Source organism: Bufo gargarizans, chromosome 6 (genome assembly GCF_014858855.1).
Source record: "Bufo gargarizans isolate SCDJY-AF-19 chromosome 6, ASM1485885v1, whole genome shotgun sequence".
Lineage (NCBI taxonomy): Eukaryota > Metazoa > Chordata > Amphibia > Anura > Bufonidae > Bufo > Bufo gargarizans.
The window spans coordinates 250,209,342-250,228,872 of record NC_058085.1 but is presented as its reverse complement, the minus strand read 5'-3'; the positions used below and the strand labels follow the sequence as shown (position 1 = coordinate 250,228,872).

Genomic DNA, 19,531 nt, shown 5'->3' with positions numbered 1-19,531 from the left:
AACAAAATAAAGTTAACTCACCTTCTCCTCTTGATGGCATAGTTCCCGGTCTCTTTACTTCTTTAATGATGAGCTGTGGGCTAAAGGATCTGTGGTGACGTCAGATCACATGCTCCATCACCACGGTGATTGAGCATGTGATCTGATGTCACCACAGGTCATTCAGCCCACAGCTCATCATTAAAGAAGTAAAGAGATCGAGAACTATGCCATCAAGAGGAGAAGGTGAGTTAACTTTATTTTGTTTTAACCTCTCCAGCACTATTATACTATGCATTCTGTATTCAGACTGCTATTATTTTCCTTTATAACAATGTTATAAGGGAAAATACAATCTTCAGAACATCAATCCCAAGCCCGAACTTCTGTGAAGAAGTTCGGGTACCAAACATGCGCAATTTCTCACGCGAGTGCAAAATGCATTACAATGTTTTGCACTCACGCGTGCTTTGCCCATAAGGGGTTTCATCTTACCGCAGCTTTCTTCAGATCCCCCTTCTGCCAGTCAGCAGACATCACGACTTCCTCCTTCCATTGAGCTTCCTGGTCAGCCATGAGCATTCGCATAGCTTCACAACGACCTGACAAGGAAATCAAATAGAGAAATAACTCACCCCAAACCCCTGCAGACCACAATGCAGCCCCCCCACCCCCAAATGTTACAAAAATGAAAAACCAGTCATCTTCTATTATAGCCTCTTCCTTACAGCAGCAGGATATTCTGACTAGGGCTAAGCTGCAGTACCAGCCACACGTGTTTGGATGTAGCTGTGTGAAAAATTCCGCCCCTTGGGGCCCTTTCACACGAGCGGATGCCGTGCGAGTAATCCGCTGCGTGAAAGACAGCCAAGCCCCGGACAGGAGAGACACGGAGCAGTAACATGATTGATAATGCTCAGTCCCCCTTTGATCTCTTTACTACAGAATCACGGTGACAGCTTTATCTTACTGCTTACTTCTGTAGTAAAGAGATCAGAGGGGTACGGAGCATTATCAATCAGGTTACTGCTCGTGTCTCTGCTGTCCAGTGCGGGGCTTGGCGGTCTGTCACACAGCAGATCACCTGCACGGCATCCGCTTGTGTGAAACAGCCCTTGTAGGTGCAGCTGACCGTAGTAAACCATCAATGTAAAAATGCTTTAGTTCTAAGAAAAAAAATCTCTACTTACCTCTGACATTAAAATAAATTATTGTGTATTCAGGCACTAAAGAGAAAAGAGACAGACTGTATTAATTGGTGGTAATGCTACATGACTTTTGTATATGCCGGTTGTTTCAAGCCGATGCAGTTTGCGGTTTTTTACCCAAAACAGCATAAATTATAGAAATACAAAATCTTTTATTGGACATACACTTGTATAAAACAGAAATCCATATACATAAGCAGCATTAAATCACACAGGATGATCTCCACAGGTCTGTCACATTATAATACATGGAGCTTTGCAATAAAAGCTCCCAAGCTCTGAGGAAAGGTAATCCGTCACAGCCCACAGTATATATATCTATATATCTCTCAATATCATAGTGCCTCACAAAAAAAAAATATATATGACATAGGGAAAATATATGCAGTAAAGATAAATACAGACCAAACAGTCCTAGATCCCAACACGTGTTTCGCGGTTGCCTTCTCAAGATGAAAAAGCGGAAGTGTGATGCGTCCCACGCTGGAACGCATCAAGTCACTTCCGGTTCCGTCAGTGTCCAGATACTCTTATTCCTCGTAATCATGGAGGGCACCCTTGCCCTCCATCATGATTTTATGTTATGAGGAATAAGACGAGTGTCCGGACACTGACGGAACCGGAAGTGACTTGATGCGTTCCATCCTGTGTGATTTAATGCTGCTTATGTATATGGATTTCAATGTTTTATATAAGTGTATGTCCAATAAAAGATTTAATATTTCTATAATTTATGCTGTTCAGAGTCTAGTTTTTGGTAAATACTTGTAGTTAGTTTGGACAGCAACAATACCAGGCGTTCATTCGCTTTGCGATTTGGGTGTAAGTTTTTGTGGTCCGCAAAACACAGATACTGGCCATGTGTGTGTCCTGCATTTTGCAAAAACACAACCTCCAGCCCATAATATACAGGTCCTTCTCAAAAAATTAGCATATTGTGATAAAGTTCATTATTTTCTGTAATGTACTGATAAACATTAGACCTTCATATATTTTAGATTCATTACACACCAACTGAAGTAGTTCAAGCCTTTTATTGTTTTAATATTGATGATTTTGGCATACAGCTCATGAAAACCCAAATTTCCTATCTAAAAGAATTAGCATATTTCATCCGACCAATAAAAGAAGTGTTTTTTTCACAAAAAAAGTCAACCTTCAAATAATTATGTTCAGTTATGCACTCAATACTTGGTCGGGAATCCTATTGCAGAAATGACTGCTTCAATGCAGCGTGGCATGGAGGCAATCAGCCTGTGGCACTGCTGAGGTGTTATGGAGGCCCAGGATGCTTCGATAGCGGCCTTAAGCTCATCCAGAGTGTTGGGTCTTGCGTCTCTCAACTTTCTCTTCCCTATATCCCACAGATTCTCTATGGGGTTCAGGTCGGGAGAGTTGGCAGGCCAATTGAGCACAGTAATACCATGGTCAAACCATTTACCAGTGGTTTTGGCACTGTGAGCAGGTGCCAGGTCGTGCTGAAAAATGAAATCTTCATCTCCATAAAGTTTTTTAGCAGATGGAAGCATGAAGTGCTCCAAAATCTCCTGATAGCTAGCTGCATTGACCCTGCCCTTGATAAAACACAGTGGACCAACACCAGCAGCTGACATGGCACCCCAGACCATCACTGACTGTGGGTACTTGACACTGGACTTCAGGCATTTTGGCATTTCCCTCTCCCCAGTCTTCCTCCAGACTCTGGCACCTTGATTTCCAAATGACATGCAAAATTTGCTTTCATCCGATAAAAGTACTTTGGACCACTGTGCAACAGTCCAGTGCTGCTTCTCTGTAGCCCAGGTCAGGCGCTTCTGCCACTGTTTTTGGTTCAAAAGTGGCTTGACCTGGGGAATGCGGCACCTGTAGCCCATTTCCTGCACACGCCTGTACACGGTGGCTCTGGATGTTTCTACTCCAGACTCAGTCCACTGCTTCCGCAGGTCCCCCAAGGTCTGGAATCGGTCCTTCTCCACAATCTTCCTCAGGGTCCGGTCACCTCTTCTCATTGTGCAGCGTTTTCTGCCACACTTTTTCCTTCCCACAGACTTCCCACTGAGGTGCCTTGATACAGCACTCTGGGAACAGCCTATTCGTTCAGAAATTTCTTTCTGTGTCTTACCCTCTTGCTTGAGGGTGTCAATGATGGCCTTCTGGACAGCAGTCAGGTCGGCAGTCTTACCCATGATTGCGGTTTTGAGTAATGAACCAGGCTGGGAGTTTTTAAAAGCCTCAGGAATCTTTTGCAGGTGTTTAGAGTTAATTAGTTGATTCAGATGATTAGGTTAATAGCTCGTTTAGAGAACCTTTTCATGATATGCTAATTTTTTGAGATAGGAAATTTGGGTTTTCATGAGCTGTATGCCAAAATCATCAATATTAAAACAATAAAAAGGCTTGAACTACTTCAGTTGGTGTGTAATGAATCTAAAATATATGAAAGTCTAATGTTTATCAGTACATTACAGAAAATAATGAACTTTATCACAATATGCTAATTTTTTGAGAAGGACCTGTAATTTGTCTGTTTTATGGACAAGGATAGAACATTTTTTTTTTTTAGGATGCCACACGGTGTGCTGTCCGCATCTTCTGTGGCCCCATTGAAGTGAATGGGTCCGCAAAAAAATGCCGATCAGATGTGGACAAAAACAGTTGTGTAGGAGTTCTGCTCCTTTTGGGGGGCGCCAACGTGTACAGAGCAGAGCTGTGGAGTCGGAGGCCAAACCTGACATTTCCTAAATTCATGTAATATGTAATGCACTATGCAATTATTAACTGGAAAACAATCACACTTAGGCCTCATGCACACAACCGTGCCGTTTTTTGTGGTCTGCAACCACAGATCCACAAAGAACAGAAGCCGCCCGTGTGCCTTTCGCAATTTGCAGACTGGACCGGTCAGCCCATTGTAGAAATGCCTATTGTTCGCAAAACAGACAATAGAACATGCTATATTTTTTTTTGTAGGGCCTCAGAACGGAGATACAGATAGAACACCGAGTGCTGACCGCATCTTTTGCGGCGCCATTGAAGTAAACGGGTCCGCACCCGAGCCACAAAAACTGCGGCTCAGATGCAGACCTGGAAAACAGTAGTGTGCATGAGGCCTTAATTGTAAGAAACCTATGAACTTGTCCTCAGACAATGGTAGAAAAGCGCTATACGCATGTCCTGGAAATGATGAGAATCGTGCAAGTCTAAATGGGAATAAAAGAAACATGGAAAAAGCGGAGCCGCTATAGTCAGTGGTTGTCTGGGAATAAATATCTTTCCACAGGACCCGCCATTCACCCTCCACTATGGAAAGATTCCTACTTTACTTCCCGCCGCTCCAGTCCTGCGTGCCCATCTTCCGGTCCACGGCTTGTATACTCCCTCTCCGGCACGGGCATGATCATCTGCTCCACTGCAGCCAATGACTGGTTTTTGTAGTGATGTGTTACAGTGCATTATGCCGCCAGAAGGATACCGACAGGCAAGCTATTAGGCTGTGCCTCTGGCAGGACCTATTAGGGCTTACACAGCGCAGAACTGGTGGTCTTCCTTGTAGGCCCAGCTACTTGCAGACATCGGCAGCCCTCACTCTCGTACGTGGCAGTGCCGGTGGCTGACTGAGGGAGTCCTTCCTCTGAAACCACTTACACGCTGTGGTTGCTGTTGACTGTGGCATCTTAAGGGTTAAACTGATGGGATCAATGCTTCCACCATTCGGGCGGGACTCCCGCTCTCCACTGTCCAGGAGACCCATGCAGCACTTATGCCTTTTTACAGCGGTCATTAAGATGTATCGGCGGTAAGGCAGTTTCCTAGTGTTTTTTGCAGCCTTGGCAGTTCTGAAATTGCAGCTTTCACTGGGTTTAACGTTTTCCCATAATAAAACATGACTTTCATAAGCAAGTCTGGCTGCTATTTAAAGTTAGCCACTTCACTGCCAAAGAGCTGATACTGCAGGGAGCAGCCATTGTGAGGAACACATCCACGGAGAACAGCGTGTGGTGATTTGCCAGAAGCTCTGTTACCCCCTCTGCATAGACCTTGAACAAAAGCGAGCGCCATCTAGTGGCTGCTGACATGTAGCTTCCTTGTCAGATGCACTGTACAGGAGCAAGGACAGGAAAGTACTGGAGGACAACTGGAAACCATAAAAAAAAAAAATAACTTCCAAATTTCCAAGTTTCAATTTCTCTACTTCTATGATACATAGTAATACCTAAAAAAATAGTTGTTCTTTACATTCCCCATATGTCTACTTCATGTTTGGATCATTTTGGGAATGATATTTTCTTTTTTGGGGAGGTTACAAGGCTTAGAAGCAAATCTTGAAATTTCTGAAATTTTCGAAAACCCACTTTAGGGACCAGTTCAGGGCTGAAGTCACTTTGTGAGACTTACATAATAGAAACCACCCAAAAATGTATTCAAAACTGATTTTACAAATGTAGTTAATCCTTTAGGTGTTCCACAAGAGTTAATAGCAAATGGAGATGGAGATGAAATTTGAGAATTTAAATTTTTGGGCAAATTTTCCATTTTAATCAATTTTTCCAGTAACAAATCAAGGGTTAACAGCCAAACAAAATGCTATATTTATTCCCCCCCCCCCCCCCCCCGATTCTGTAGTTTGCAGAAACAGCCCATATGTGGACGTAAACTACTGTATGGGCACACGGCAGGGCGCAGAAGGAAAGGAATGGGATACCGTTTTTTGGAAGGCAGATTTTCCTGGACTGGTTTTTTTGACACCGTGACCGATTTGAAGCCCCCCTGATGCACCCCTAGAGTAGAAACTCCATAAAAAGGTGAACCCATCTAAGAAACTACACCCCTCAAGGTATTCAAAACTGATTTTACAAACTGTTAACCCTTTAGGTGTTCCACAAGAATTAATGGAAAATGGATACAATTTCAAAATTTCACTTTTTTGGCAGATTTCCATTTTAATTAAAAAAAATTCCAGTTACAAAGCAAGGGTTAACAGCCAAACAAGACTCAATATTTATGGCTCTGATTCTGTAGTTTACAGAAACACCCCATATGTGGTCGTAAACTGCTGAACGGGCACACGGCAGGGTGAGAAAGAAAGGAATGCCATATGGTTTTAGAAGGCAGATTTTGCTGAACCGTTTTTTTTTTTTTGACACAATGTCCCATTTGAAGCCCCCCGATGCACCCCTGGAGTAGAAACTCCAAAAAAGTGACCCCATTTTAGAAACTACAGGATAGGGTGGCAGTATTGTTGGTACTAGTTTAGGGTACATATGATTTTTGGTTGCTCCATGTTGTGTAAATTTTATTATGCAGACATTTTACTTTAGGATGTGTATGTGTATGTTTTTTAGATTGTCATCTGTCTCCCTGTGTCGGATTTAGCCAGAGAACACTCTAGCAGAGGGTACTTTGGCTGAATCGGGACCAGTGGTCATCCTTCCTTATACAGGGATGGGGTGTGTGTATTGTCTGGCCAGCCACATTGATTGCCCCTTCCTGTCCTTTGACATGTCATCACTTCCTGTATCCAGCCCCTTTTACACCTTTGTTAGTAAATAAAAGACAGACTGAGCAGGGCTGAGAGGAGTGCTCAGCAAGAATTCAATCAAGATAGTAGCACCTGGGTCTGTCTGACTGCGGCTGAGGGAATAGGGATTTACCTTTTTCCTTACACAAACTTTGATGCGAGATGATTACAACTATTAATTTTTATACAACAGTTTGGCGAGCTCAGGAGATAATTTCTACCCCCACTTTGTGACCTGAAATCTGTGTACTCCAATCTGCTGATATCTGAGAAAAAAAAAAAAAAAAAATATAATAATAATTTAACCCCTTAGGGACACAGCCTTTTTACACCTTAGGACCAGGCCATTTTTTGCAAATCTGACCAGTGTCACTTTAAGTGCTGATACCTTTAAAACGCTTTGACTTATCCAGGCCGTTCTGAGATTGTTTTTTCGTCACATATTGTAATTCATGACACTGGTAAAATGAAGTCAAAAAAATTATTTTTTTTGCACAAAATACCTAATTTACCAAAAAATTTCTAAAATTAGCAAATTTCAAAGTTTCAGTTTCTCTACTTCTGTAATACATAGTAATACCCCCAAAAATTGTGATGATTTTACATTCCCCATATGTCTACTTCATGTTTGTAGCATTTTGGGAATGATATTTTATTTTTTGGGGATGTTACAAGGCTTAGAAGTTTAGAAGCAAATTTTGAAAATTTTCAGAAATCTTCAAAATCCCACTTTTTATGGACCAGTTCAGGTTTGAAGTCATATTGTGAGGCTTAGATAATAGAAACCTCCCAAAAATGACCCCATCTAAGAAACTACACCCCTCAAGGTATTCAAAACTGATTTTACATACGTCGTTAACCCTTTAGGTGTTGCACAAGAGTTATTGGCAAATGGGGATGAAATTTGAAAATTTCATTTTTTTGCCTTATTTTCCATTTTAACCCATTTTTTCCACTAACAAAGCAAGGGTTAACAGCCAAACAAGACTATCTTTATTGCCCTGACTCTGCCGTTTACAGAAACACCCCATATGTGGCCGTAAACTACTGTACGGCCACACAGCGGGGCGTAGAGTGAAAGGTGCGCCGTTTGGTTTTTGGAAGCCAGATTTTGCTGGACTGGTTTTTTTGACACCATGTCCCATTTGAAGCCCCCCTGATGCACCCCTAGAGTAGAAACTCCATAAAAAAGTGACCCCGTCTAAGAAACTACACCCCTCAAGGTATTCAAAACTGATTTTACATACATTTTTAACCCTTTAGGTGTTGCACAAGATTTAATGGAAAATAGAGATACAATTTCCAAATTTCACTTTTTGGCAGATTTTCCAGTTACAAAGAAAGAGTTAACAGCCAAACAAAACTCATTATTCATGGCCCTAATTCTGTAGTTTACAGAAACACCCCATATGTGGTCGTAAACCACTGTACGGGCACACGGCAGGGCGCAGAAGGAAAGGAATGCCATACGGTTTTTGGAAGGCAGATTTTGCTGGACTGGTTTTTTGACACCATGTCCCATTTGAAGCCCCCCTGATGCACCCCTAGAGTAGAAACTCTAAAAAAGTGACCCCGTTTTAGAAACTACGGGATAGGGTGGCAGTTTTGTTGGTACTAGTTTAGGGTACATATGATTTTTGGTTGCTCTATATTACACTTTTTGTGCGGCAAGGTAACAAGAAATACCTTTTTGGCACAGTTTTTTTTTGTTATTTACAACATTCATCTGACAGGGTAGATCATGTGGTAGTTTTATAGAGCAGGTTGTCACGGATGCGGCGATAAATAAATAAAAATTGTATACATATTATGTATGTAAGTTTTACACAATGATTTCATTTTTAAAACAAAAAAAGTTTTAGTGTCTACATAGTCTAAGAGCCATAGTTGTTTCAGTTTTTGGGCGATTATCTTGAGTAGGGTCTCATTTTTTGCGGGATGAGATGACGGTTTGATTGGCACTATTTTGGGGTGCATATGATTTTTTGATTGCTTGCTATTGCACTTTTTGTGATGTAAGATGACAAAAAATTGCTTTTTTTACACCATTTTTTTTTTTTTTACGGTGGTCACCTGAGGGGTTAGGTCATGTGATATTTTTATAGAGCCGGTCCATACGGACGCGGCAATACCTAATATGTATACTTTTTTTAATTTATGTAAGTTTTACACAATGATTTCATTTTTGAAACAAAAATTATGTTTTAGTGTTTCCATAGTCTAAGAGCCATAGTTTTTTCAGTTTTTGGGCGATTATCTTAAGTAGGGTCTAATTTTTTGCGGGATGAGATGACGGTTTGTTACAATTTTGGTGTACATGCGACTTTTTTGATCACTTTTATTACCTTTTTTGGGAAGTCAGGGACCGCGGGGATCAGAAACGGCAAAAAGTGCATCAAACCGCAGGTCTGAATTGACCTGCGGTTTGTTGCAATCGCCGACATGGGGGGGGGGGGTCACGGGACGCCCCCGCGCATTTAGCCGAGGTGCCTGCATTTAGCCGAGGTGCCGGGCGGCAGTGATCGGAACACCACATGACGTACCGGTACGTCATGTGTCCTTAAGTACCAGGGCATCATGACGTACCGGTACGTCATGTGTCCTGAAGAGGTTAAAGAACCTTTTGGTGTATGTGGTTGTTGTCTGCTGCGTCAAGGGGTGTAAGGATAACATAGTAACATAGTATATAAGGCTGAAAAAAGACATTTGTCCATCCAGTTCGGCCTGTCATCCTGCAAGTTGATCCAGAGGAAGGCAAAAAAAAAAAACTGAGGTAGAAGCCAATTTTCCTCACTTTAGGGGAATAAAGCTCCAATCAACGACCTCTCTAGTAGCTATAGCCTGTAATATTATTACACTCCAGAAATACATCCAGGCCCCCCTTGAATTCCTTTATTGTACTCACCATCACCACCTCCTCAGATAAGGTAAGAGTTTTTATGTTGTGTAGTTTTTGGTGGATCCGAGTTGATTGTACAGAGATTGTATGATGAGATTGTGTGCTGAGTAGTACAGGGTATTGTGTTTTTTTTGTAACTTCTTAACTTATGTTACTGTGATTTTGTAAGAGGCAATTTTATAGAGGCCGCAATTGGTTTTAGTGTTTGTACATTAGAGACAGCATTTAGAGTGTTTTTATATTGTTAGCCTGTAAAATCACCCACAGAGTGGAGGTTTTGCTCTGGTTTTGGGGGTAGGGAACAGGAAATATAGAAACTTTTTATTGCTGGATATTGTAGACACCATCTTGATTTCCTTTGTGTGATGAGCATGTGCTCGTCGGCCATCTTAGTTAGTTTGCTAGGGAAAGCGATTTGATTTTTGCCTGAAATGTTAGTTTTGTCGAATAGGTTACAAAAAGACAAGATAACTATGTACAGTTTGGTTTTGTTTTGACAACTTGTGCTGGATATCGGTTTAGTGTTTGGTACTTGGTATAGCGCAGTGCCCAGTCTGATACAGGAATCATTGTGTGAGCATTAGTGGCAGTTTAGTGGCGACATCGTCCTATAGTTGACGATTCTGCTTAATGTCTGTATATCTGTGGCTGTTACACTGAATTGTAGACTTGTTTGGCATAATTAATACGGGTACTACAGTGTAGAAAGGTTCTGTGCCAAAAGTATTGGGACAACTCCTAGGAATTGGTACTAGTGTTTTGTTTTTTGTAGCAACCATTGTGGTGTTTGTTTTCTGGTACAATGGAAAGTATTTCTAAAGAAGTAGCAAAGTTGAAGGACACGGCGGCCATTCTTCAGGCTATGCAGGGATCTACTGATCCATGGCTGCAGGCCCAGAATTGTATAGCAAGCTCTGATTTTTGCTGCTGGGTGGATATAGCGGATAAATATCAGGAGTCTTGTAGGCTGAAGCAGAGTTTGGAAGGAGGAGAAGTGGAAGATTTAAAAGTGGAAATTCTTAAATTGAGAACTCTTGTCCAGCAGGCAGCTGAAGCTAGCGCTGAGTATGAATGTACTGTGAGGTGTAATACTGAGCTGCGCAAGGAAAATGAAAGTTTATCTGAAAGCCTGACAAAACAACCGTTGGAGAGTAATGTGTCTGGGATTAGAGGCAATGTATGGGCTGTAAGCATGGAGAAGTCTGATGACTGTGGGTCACATGGTGGATCTGAATCAGGGATGGAGATGGACAATGTGTCTGACCCTGGAGTTGGACATAATACAAGGCCAGAAGATTCCTCAGATGAGTCTGTGGTAAATTGACTCCATACAGATAGTGTGGGATCTAGTCATGCTAGGATGGTTAATGTTGTGCGCCAAGTCAAATCACCATGTGCACGGTATTGCGCAGAGAGGCGAGCTATCCTTTGTTTTGCATGCAGGGAATACGGTCACATTGCACAATATTGTGATGTTGCTAATTGCACAGACACAGGTTTGTTAAGTACCCCAGAACCACACCTAGAAGTGAAGTGGTTTATTCAGCAAGGTGGGGTAATGGTCCCAGACATGCTTCTTTGCAAGGGCAGATAACCCAGTGGATTTTAAAATCACAATATGAAAGGTTAAAATGTGAAGCTCAGAGAAAAGAAACCGGTTTTGGGACCTTGTGATGTTAAATCCTGCTTCTCTGGTAAAATGAATGTGAAGCTGTTTGGGGCTGGGCAAATTAACATTTAAATGACTGGGTGGGTAGAAATTCTCCTGTACGGTTTCGGGGAACCCTCCAAGACATTGATTTGTTAATTCAGTCCTATACAATTGTATGTGTTCCTAAGGATTTCGTTTTTTGTAGGAGTTTACTGAATCTCAATGTATGTAACAAGACTGTCTGTAACTGAAGTATGCTACGTTGTTTGTTTTTCTCTCCTGTTTACAGGTCTTCTAATCCATTTTTATTGAAGTTTCTTTCAGTTTTCCTTATTTACTAACCCATTTTTAGTCTATCATTCATTTTTTCCTTTCATATTTTGGCGCTTTTTTTCTTTCCATATCTCTTCTCTGTAGATTTGGTTAGGAGTACTGGGGGTCTCATGATATTGTATGGGAACTACTGTCTGAATTCAAGGGATGCTGCTGAGTGACAGTTTTTTGATCAGTCACTACAAAAAGGGCTTTGTGTGCTGTTCAGCTTGCCTATATAGAATCATATCGGCAAAGGAAAGCGAGTTGATGAGCTTTTTTTTCTTAAGGAGACAAGGTGAAATATATGACCCGTGCATACCAATAGCTGTGAGTAACCCCATTCCCCACAGGAGTACTGTGTGTTTCCTGTGCACCCCTGGTCCCCACAGAAAGTACTGTGTGTTCTCTGTGCACCCTTTTTCCACTCCAGGTCAATTGGAAGCCCTATCCTGTGGTCAGGTCACTATTCAGAGCCAAAACAGAGGCTGCTATCCTTCATTAGGAGACTCAGAGGGCAGCAGTGTGTCGGTGAGAGCCCTTTTTCTCACACTGATTACGCCATTTCCTGAGGTCTAACTAGGGTGAACAGGGTCCGTGTGTCAGTGCCAGAAACCCTAGGGCAACTCAGAGGCAAACGAAGGGGAGTAGCAGCAGTCCTTGGCATAGGTCGCAGGACAATTCCTGGCATAGGATGCAGGACAATGTATGCTCGAGCATGGGTTTAGGGATCAGAAGGGTACCACTTCTGACTATAGGACAGCCAAGCAGTACATGAAATCCATCTATGGAGGAGGAGTTGTTAAGCCCCTCAAAGATTGGCACCAAGGGACTGTAGGTTCAGAGTGGACCATCCCCAAAGGAGGGACCTTTGAGGTCTGGATTGGGAAAAAGTTGGTCCGGAAATTCCCCACTCGACTCCAAAGCCATGGTTCCCTCCAGAAAGCAGAACTGTGGCTGCACGAATCCATCGATCTCCAGCAACAGGGCATTCAAAAGTACCAGACAGTGCGAACTAACACTGTCATGTACTCCCGTCCCGCTAAGACTGCAGAGTCCAAGAGAAGCTCTCTCTCTCATCTCTCCATCTAACCTTGAGACGATGCACCATGTTTAATCCAGCTTCTCTTCGTCCTGGTTTTAAGGACGATGAGAAGAGGGGGGGGGGGGAATGGTGCAGAAACAATGATCTTCAAACTTTCTAACCTCTCAAATGTCAATTTCTAACCCAGTAGGGAATTACGTTAAGAACCATCACGAGTGCCTTTTCTTTGCTGGTACTTGGGTCAGATTTTTGCAAAGAAAGTAAAAACCACGGCCGATCCATGGCTTGAATGTTCTGCTGTAACCCTTTTATTCCATCAGGTATGCCCCAGGCAGCCCCGCGGGTTATCACCCGATGTCCACCACGGGGTTCGGGAGTTTCTCCCGGACCCAGACTCAATAACAAGTGTTCATTCTAGTCAACCAGGTGATTGAGTCGTGCTAAAGAAACATCCGAGGACAGAACTAGAGCCGAGATATCTTGGGCCATTCCAGGTGCTGCTGATGACGCCAACCTCTCTGAAGTTCGAGGGACAAGACAACTGAATCCACACCGGTCACTGCAAGAAGCTGCTCAACTAAGTCAAAGAATGCAGAGTATCACTTGTTTATTTGTTACAAGGAGGCATTTGTTGATAGACGATACATTCCTAGAGGATAATATTAATATTTGCTCTGGCTCCAGCTCCTCGCTTGTTAATCCTGTATGGGTGTCCGGGCAGCTAGGCGACCCTTAGATGTGGGATCCTCCAGTTGTGAGGAAGTTATATGGTTATGCCTGGCTAGCAGACACCATTGACAAGGGTCAGGCCCATACTGACAGGAGCAGGGCAGAGGCAGAGCTATGACTAGTGAGGGTCAGAATCCCTTTTAAAGCTTTGGGAGATCTTGGGGCTCACTGGTTTTCCATTGGATCCGGGAAAAGGAAATAGGACATGTACTTATGTTTGTTTCCATTCCTTCTATACACCGGAGTGAGATGTCCCTGATGTCTAATCGACTGGGATACCGAAGCCAGAACAGACAAGACACGCTGAAGACCAAACCATGGACCAGATGCAGAGGATCCCAAACCAGCCAGCGACCAACGTGAAACGCCACCTCCTAAGTCACCTCCCAAAGAAAAGCTACATGTCAAAATTGACTTAGTTTTCCATCATCTGTTTTGTTTTATGGATTCAGGGCTTTCCATAGACAAGACTTTTTTTTCCAAAGAAGAAGATGGTCATGTGCTCCCCAATGTCCCTTGGCGGATCTCAAAGAGGAGGGACTGTTGTAGAAATTATATTATGCGGACATTTTACTTTAGGATGTGTGTGTGTGTGTTTATATATTGTCAGCTGTCTCCCTGTGTCGGATTTAGCCAGAGAACACTCTAGTAGAGGGTACTTTGGCTGAATCGGGACCAGTGGTCATCCTTCCTTATACAGGGATGGGTGTGCATTCCAGCCACATTGATTGCCTCTCCCTGTCCTGTGACATGTCATCACTTCCTGTATCCTTGTCTTGGGCCAGCCCCTTTTACACCTTTGTTAGTAAATAAAAGACCCAGACTGAGCAGGGCGGAGAGGAGTGCTCAGCAAGAATTCAATCAAGATGGTAGCACCTGGGTCTGTCTCTGGCTGCGGGAATAGGGATTTACCTTTTTCCTTACACAAAGGCCTCATGTACACGGCCGTGTTCCGCGGCTGAGAGCGGACCGCGGAAACCCGGCCGGGATTCCTCTGACAGTATGAGAGCACGGCGCCATTGGTTGCTATGATCCCGTGCGCTCCCTGCTGCCGCCGCATTACAGTATTACACTGGTATAGATCATACCAGTGTATTACTGTATTGCGGCGGCAGCAGGAAGCGCACGGCGTTATAGCAACCAATGACGCCGTGCGCTCATACTGTCAGAGGAATCCCGGCCGGGTTTCCGCGGTCCGCTCTCGGCTGTGTACATGAGGCCAAACTTTGATGCAAGCTGATTACAACTTTTAATTTTTCTACAACATCTATATTACACTTTGCGAGGCAAGGTAACAAGAAATAGCTGTTTTGGCACTGTTTTTATTTTATGTTATTTTCAACATTCATCTGACAGGTTAGATCATGTAATATTTTTATAGAGCAGGTTGTCACGGACGCGACACCATTTTTTTTAATGCAAGTTTTACACAATGATTTCATTTTTGAAACAAAAATCATGTTTTAGTGTCTCCATAGTCTGAGAGCCATAGTTTTTTCAGTTTTTGGGCGTATATCTTGGGTAGGGTATGATTTTTGCAGGATGAGATGACTGTTTGATTGGCACTATTTTGGGTTGCGTATGACTTTGATCGCTTGCTATTACACTTTGTGATGTAAGGTGACAAAATAGCTTTTTACAGTTTTTTTTCTATGGTATTCACCTGAGGGGTTAGGTCATGTGATATTTTTATAGAGCAGGTTATTAGGAACGCGGCGATACCTAATATGTCTATTTTTTATTTATGTTTTACACAATTATTTCATTTTTGAAACAAAAACAAATCAAGTTTTAGTGTCTCCATATTCTGAGAGCCATAGTTTTTTCAGTTTTTGGGCAATTATCTTAGGTAGGGTCTCTTTTTGTGGGATGAGGTGACGGTTTGATTGGTACTATTCTGGTCTACATACGACTTTTTTGATCACTTTTATTACTTTTTTGGGGAAGTAAGGAGGGCAAAATTTCAATTTCATCATGTTTGTTTTTTTATGGCGTTCACCGTTCGGGTAAAGTATTTTTTTTTTTTCATTTTTAATCAGTGATAAATGTGTTTGATTTTTACTTTTTTCTACTTTTTTTGACCCAGACCCACTTGGTTCTTGAAGATCCAGTGGGTCTGATGTCTGTATAATACAGTACACTATAGTGTACTGTATTTTACTTACACTTTGTCTGAACAGATCTATGCCTTTAGCACAGATCTGTTCAGCACCATGGACAGCAGGATGCCTGAGAAGACGTCCTGTTGCCATGGGAACCTTCCCCGTCTGACAACTGAGCAGACGGGGAAGGAGGGGAGCTCCCTCCCTCTGTCACCCCATTCTGTCTGGGGGCTGCAAAGGCACAGCAGCTGCCCCCATGGGAGAGGGAGGGAGCTCCCTGACTGTTGACGCTTTCCTTACCGCGGTCCGTACGGTCCCCTCCTCCGTACGGACCGCGGTACGGAAAGGGTTAAACGGCTGCCATCGCATTACAGACGTCAGCCATTTATACCAGAGTGTCAGCAATGTGCGATCGCGATCCCGCCTCATAATAATCATTCAGGTGTGCGGGGGGGGGGGGGGGGGGTGAAAAATAAATATTTTCAGCATTTTAAAGTTTCTGATCCGCGGGGGATCAGAAACTGCAGAAAGCGCAGCAAACCGCAGGTCTGAATTGACCTGCGGTTTCCTGCGATCGCAGACACGGGGAAGGAGGGGGTTCAAAAGACCCCCTGACGCATTTAGCCTAGGTGCCTGCTCAATGATTTGAGCAGGCACCGGGTTCCGCTCACCGCCCGGTGGGCGGCAGTGATCGGAACCTTACATGACGTACCGGTAAGTCAAGTGTCCTGAAGAGGTTAAAAACAATAAAAAAAAAAAAAAAAAAATCATATTAATGCCACTTCTCTGGTACTCCCACTGCATGTCACAGAGTACCAGGATTTGCATGGATCCAGTCACTGTCCTCAGCTAGAGACCACCAAGGACAATGATTGGCCAGACGATCAGGTACAGCAGCAAAGTGCCCTGAAGTAACAGGCGAGCCATTATATGGTTGTTAGGTCATGCCTGCTGATGTTAGGAGCGTACATCCCAGCACCACACAGCAGGAGACCAGAAGACCCTGTTACATCACAGTATTAGGCCCCATGCACACAGCCGTATCCAGAGGCATCCTGCCTTCTCCCCTACGTCCCACCATATGCCTATTCTTTTCCGCAAAACTATCAATTGGACGTTCTATTTTTTTTGCAGGCCATGGAATGGCCATAGTGTTGTGGACAGTGCGCCGTCCCCATTGAAATAGATAGTTCTGCATCCAATTGTCCCAAAAAAGTGGACCGAAACATGTCTGCTGCCCAGAGACTGTCGTCCAACTTTCCAGTGCCAACTACTGTCCATAGGAGGGCACAGAGCTGCGTGCTCCTCAAAGCATTCCTAAGGCCTCATGCACACGACCATTTTTGTCCAGATCCGAGCAGCAGTTCTTGCGGCTTCGATGCAGAACAATTCACTTCAATAGGGCAGCAAAAGACGCTGACAGCACTGCTTGTGCTGTCCGCATCCGCTGCTCCGTAACGTGGTCCGCAAAAAATAAAATAAAAATAAAGTGTATATTTAAAAGGGAGTCTGTCACCACAATTTACACTTATAGACCACTTACATAGCACTGTAGCATAACTATAGATCAGTCAAATGGTACCTTTGTCTGGATGTTCACCAGGGGCAAGAGTTTTATTCATATGTAAATTAGGGCTCGCAAGTGCCCAGGGGAGGCATTTGGGCTGCAAGTGCCCAGGCCGCTCTTCTCACATAACCCCTCCCCAGCCTGTTGCTTGTCCCGCCCTGTAAGCCTCTTGCATCATCCAGTGTACTGGCCGATATCCCACCAGCACATGCGCACTGATGACCATTGTGGGCAGCAGCATCATTCCATGCAGTGCGCATGTGCCGGCGGGATATCGGCCAGTACAATGACGTAAGAGGCTTACAGGGTGGGCCAAGCAACAGGCTGGGGAGGGGTTATGTGAGAAGGCGGAAGAGCGGCCTGGGCACTTGCGAGCCCTCATTTACATATGAATAAAACACAGTTTTTGCCCCTGGTGAACATCCAGACAAAAGGTACCATTTGACTGATCTAAAGTTATGCTACAGTGCTATGTCAGTGGTCTATAAGGGCAAACTGTGGCGACTCCCTTTAACCTGTCCTATTATCCATTTTGCAGGCAGTTATATTAATGGCTGTCCGTGCCATTACACAAATTGCAGAACGTACACACAGAAGCCATCCGTGGTTTTGCAGACCACAAAACGGTCATGTGCATGTAACCTAAGGAAGCACCACATAAAACTGCAAATAAAGCCGTCCTATAGCCCAGCCATTGGCCTAGCAGAGCTGAGTGAGCGCAGGGGCTCATACTACACAGCCATATGGTGGATAGATTCTGCTCCTATGGTTCCCATTGTGAATGGCAGGGCACAGGAGCACTGACAGGTCTGTAGGCACAGCACCCTCTGGACTGCCCCACCATGACACATGCCTGGAGCACAGCGCCCCCTCTAGGTTACATCTGTAATGGAGGGCTGGGATCACAGCACAAGCGGCTGCTATAGGCGTCACACCCACTTAAAGGGGAACTCCTGCAGTGGTAAAACAAACTCCAGGAGCTGATGCCGGTGACCACTGTGTACACAGCCCATCCTGTACAGCAATGCAAAGTCACCCATTGAAACGGGACGCAGAAAACTACAGCACTTCTTAGTTTCTAGTCCATAAAGTGAGTCTGCAGCAGACATCTTCCAGTACAGATTACACTTCCCTCGGATAAGCCGTAAACACCCAGACTCCGCGATAAGAGCAATGCAAGCGCTGAGGCGTCTTACTGTTGTCTTGCGGTGAAATCCACAGGTACAGGAGTCACAGCCGGGGAACTGCAGCCAGGTGAGCGGAGGCTTTATAGGCGGCGGAGGGGGAGGAGCTGAGGGCGGAGGGAGACTGCGCCTGCGCGGCGGCTCCTGTCAGTCACGGCGGCTCCTGTCACTGAGGAGGGCAACCAGGCTGTTCTGCCCACCTAGTAAGAGCAAGCCAGGGCGGGGTAGTGGTCCGTAACCCCCAGCAGCCGCCATCAATCATGCAACAACGTCTTGCTTACAGTTTTTTAAATATAAAATCACTGCGTTTTTTTTCTGCTGTGTAAACTATTCTAAAGATTGTGAGAAAAACTCTTTAAATACGGCTCATGTGAACACACTACATATCTATGGGCCATTAAAGGGGTATTCTGGTTGCTAGAAGTTATCCCACAGCCTGGGGCATATATTATCAGATCGGTGGGGGTCCTACTGCTGGCGACCCCGTATCTCCTGCAGCCCCCCCTGAAATTAACAAAGTGGCCGGTCACACATGCTGGTGGCCGCTCCATTCACTTCTATAGTAGTTCCGGAGATAGCGGTACAGCGCTCCACTGTCTCCGGAATTCCCATAGAGATGAATGGATAATGTCTAACAACTGGAATACCCCATTTAACCCTTTTGAGGACCAAGCCATCTTTGACAGAGAAGTTTTAGTTTTTTCCAACAGTCTTACCTTTTTTATTTTTTTGTCAGCATAGACGTATTAGGGATTTTTGTACATGAGCGAGTTTTCCTTCCGGATGTAATGTGTGCATACCTCCCAACGTTAGAAAATTGTAAAGAGGGACAACGTGTGCATCGCGTGTAGCGCTCCGCTGCAACTTGTTTCATACCAGGCCACGCCTCTAACTCTGCCCAAAGCATAACTATACACACCCATTCCCCATAGTGCCCCCACATAGTAATTTTTCCCCCTTTGTGTCACCACACAGTAGTAGGGCCCACACTGTGCCTCTCGCAGCAGTTATGCCCAAATGTGCCCCCTCACAGCAGTTATGCCTAGATATGCCCTTCACAGCAGTTATGCCCAGATGTGCACCCTCAGAGCAGTTATGCCTAGATATGCCCCTCAGAGCAGTTATGCCCAGATGTGCCCCCTCACAGTAGTTATGGCCAGATATGTGCTCCCTCAGTAGTTATGCCAAATTATGTGCCCCCTCAGTAGTTATGGCACGGGGGGGGGGGGGGGGGTGATGACAGGGGGGTGATCAGGGGTTAATAAGTGACAGGGGGGGTGTAGTGTAGTGTGGTGCTTGGTGCTACTTATTACTGAGCTGCCTGTGTCCTCTGGTGG

The 19,531-nt window shown here is 44.2% G+C and overlaps 1 protein-coding gene across 1 annotated transcript in view; it reads right to left on the bottom strand.

Annotated features, from left to right (window-relative positions):
• LOC122942405 (glutathione S-transferase P 1-like) overlaps window positions 1–18,311 on the bottom strand; it is a 38,387-nt gene extending 20,076 nt beyond the window's left edge. The window contains exons 1-3 of the mRNA XM_044300014.1: window positions 18,207–18,311; window positions 1,170–1,205; window positions 475–581 (exon numbers count right to left, since the gene is read on the bottom strand). Of these exons, the coding sequence (XP_044155949.1) occupies window positions 475–581; window positions 1,170–1,205; window position 18,207 (144 nt within the window). The 5' untranslated portion in view covers window positions 18,208–18,311. The remainder of the gene's footprint in view (window positions 1–474; window positions 582–1,169; window positions 1,206–18,206) is intronic.
• Between the last annotated feature and the right edge of the window lie 1,220 nt (window positions 18,312–19,531).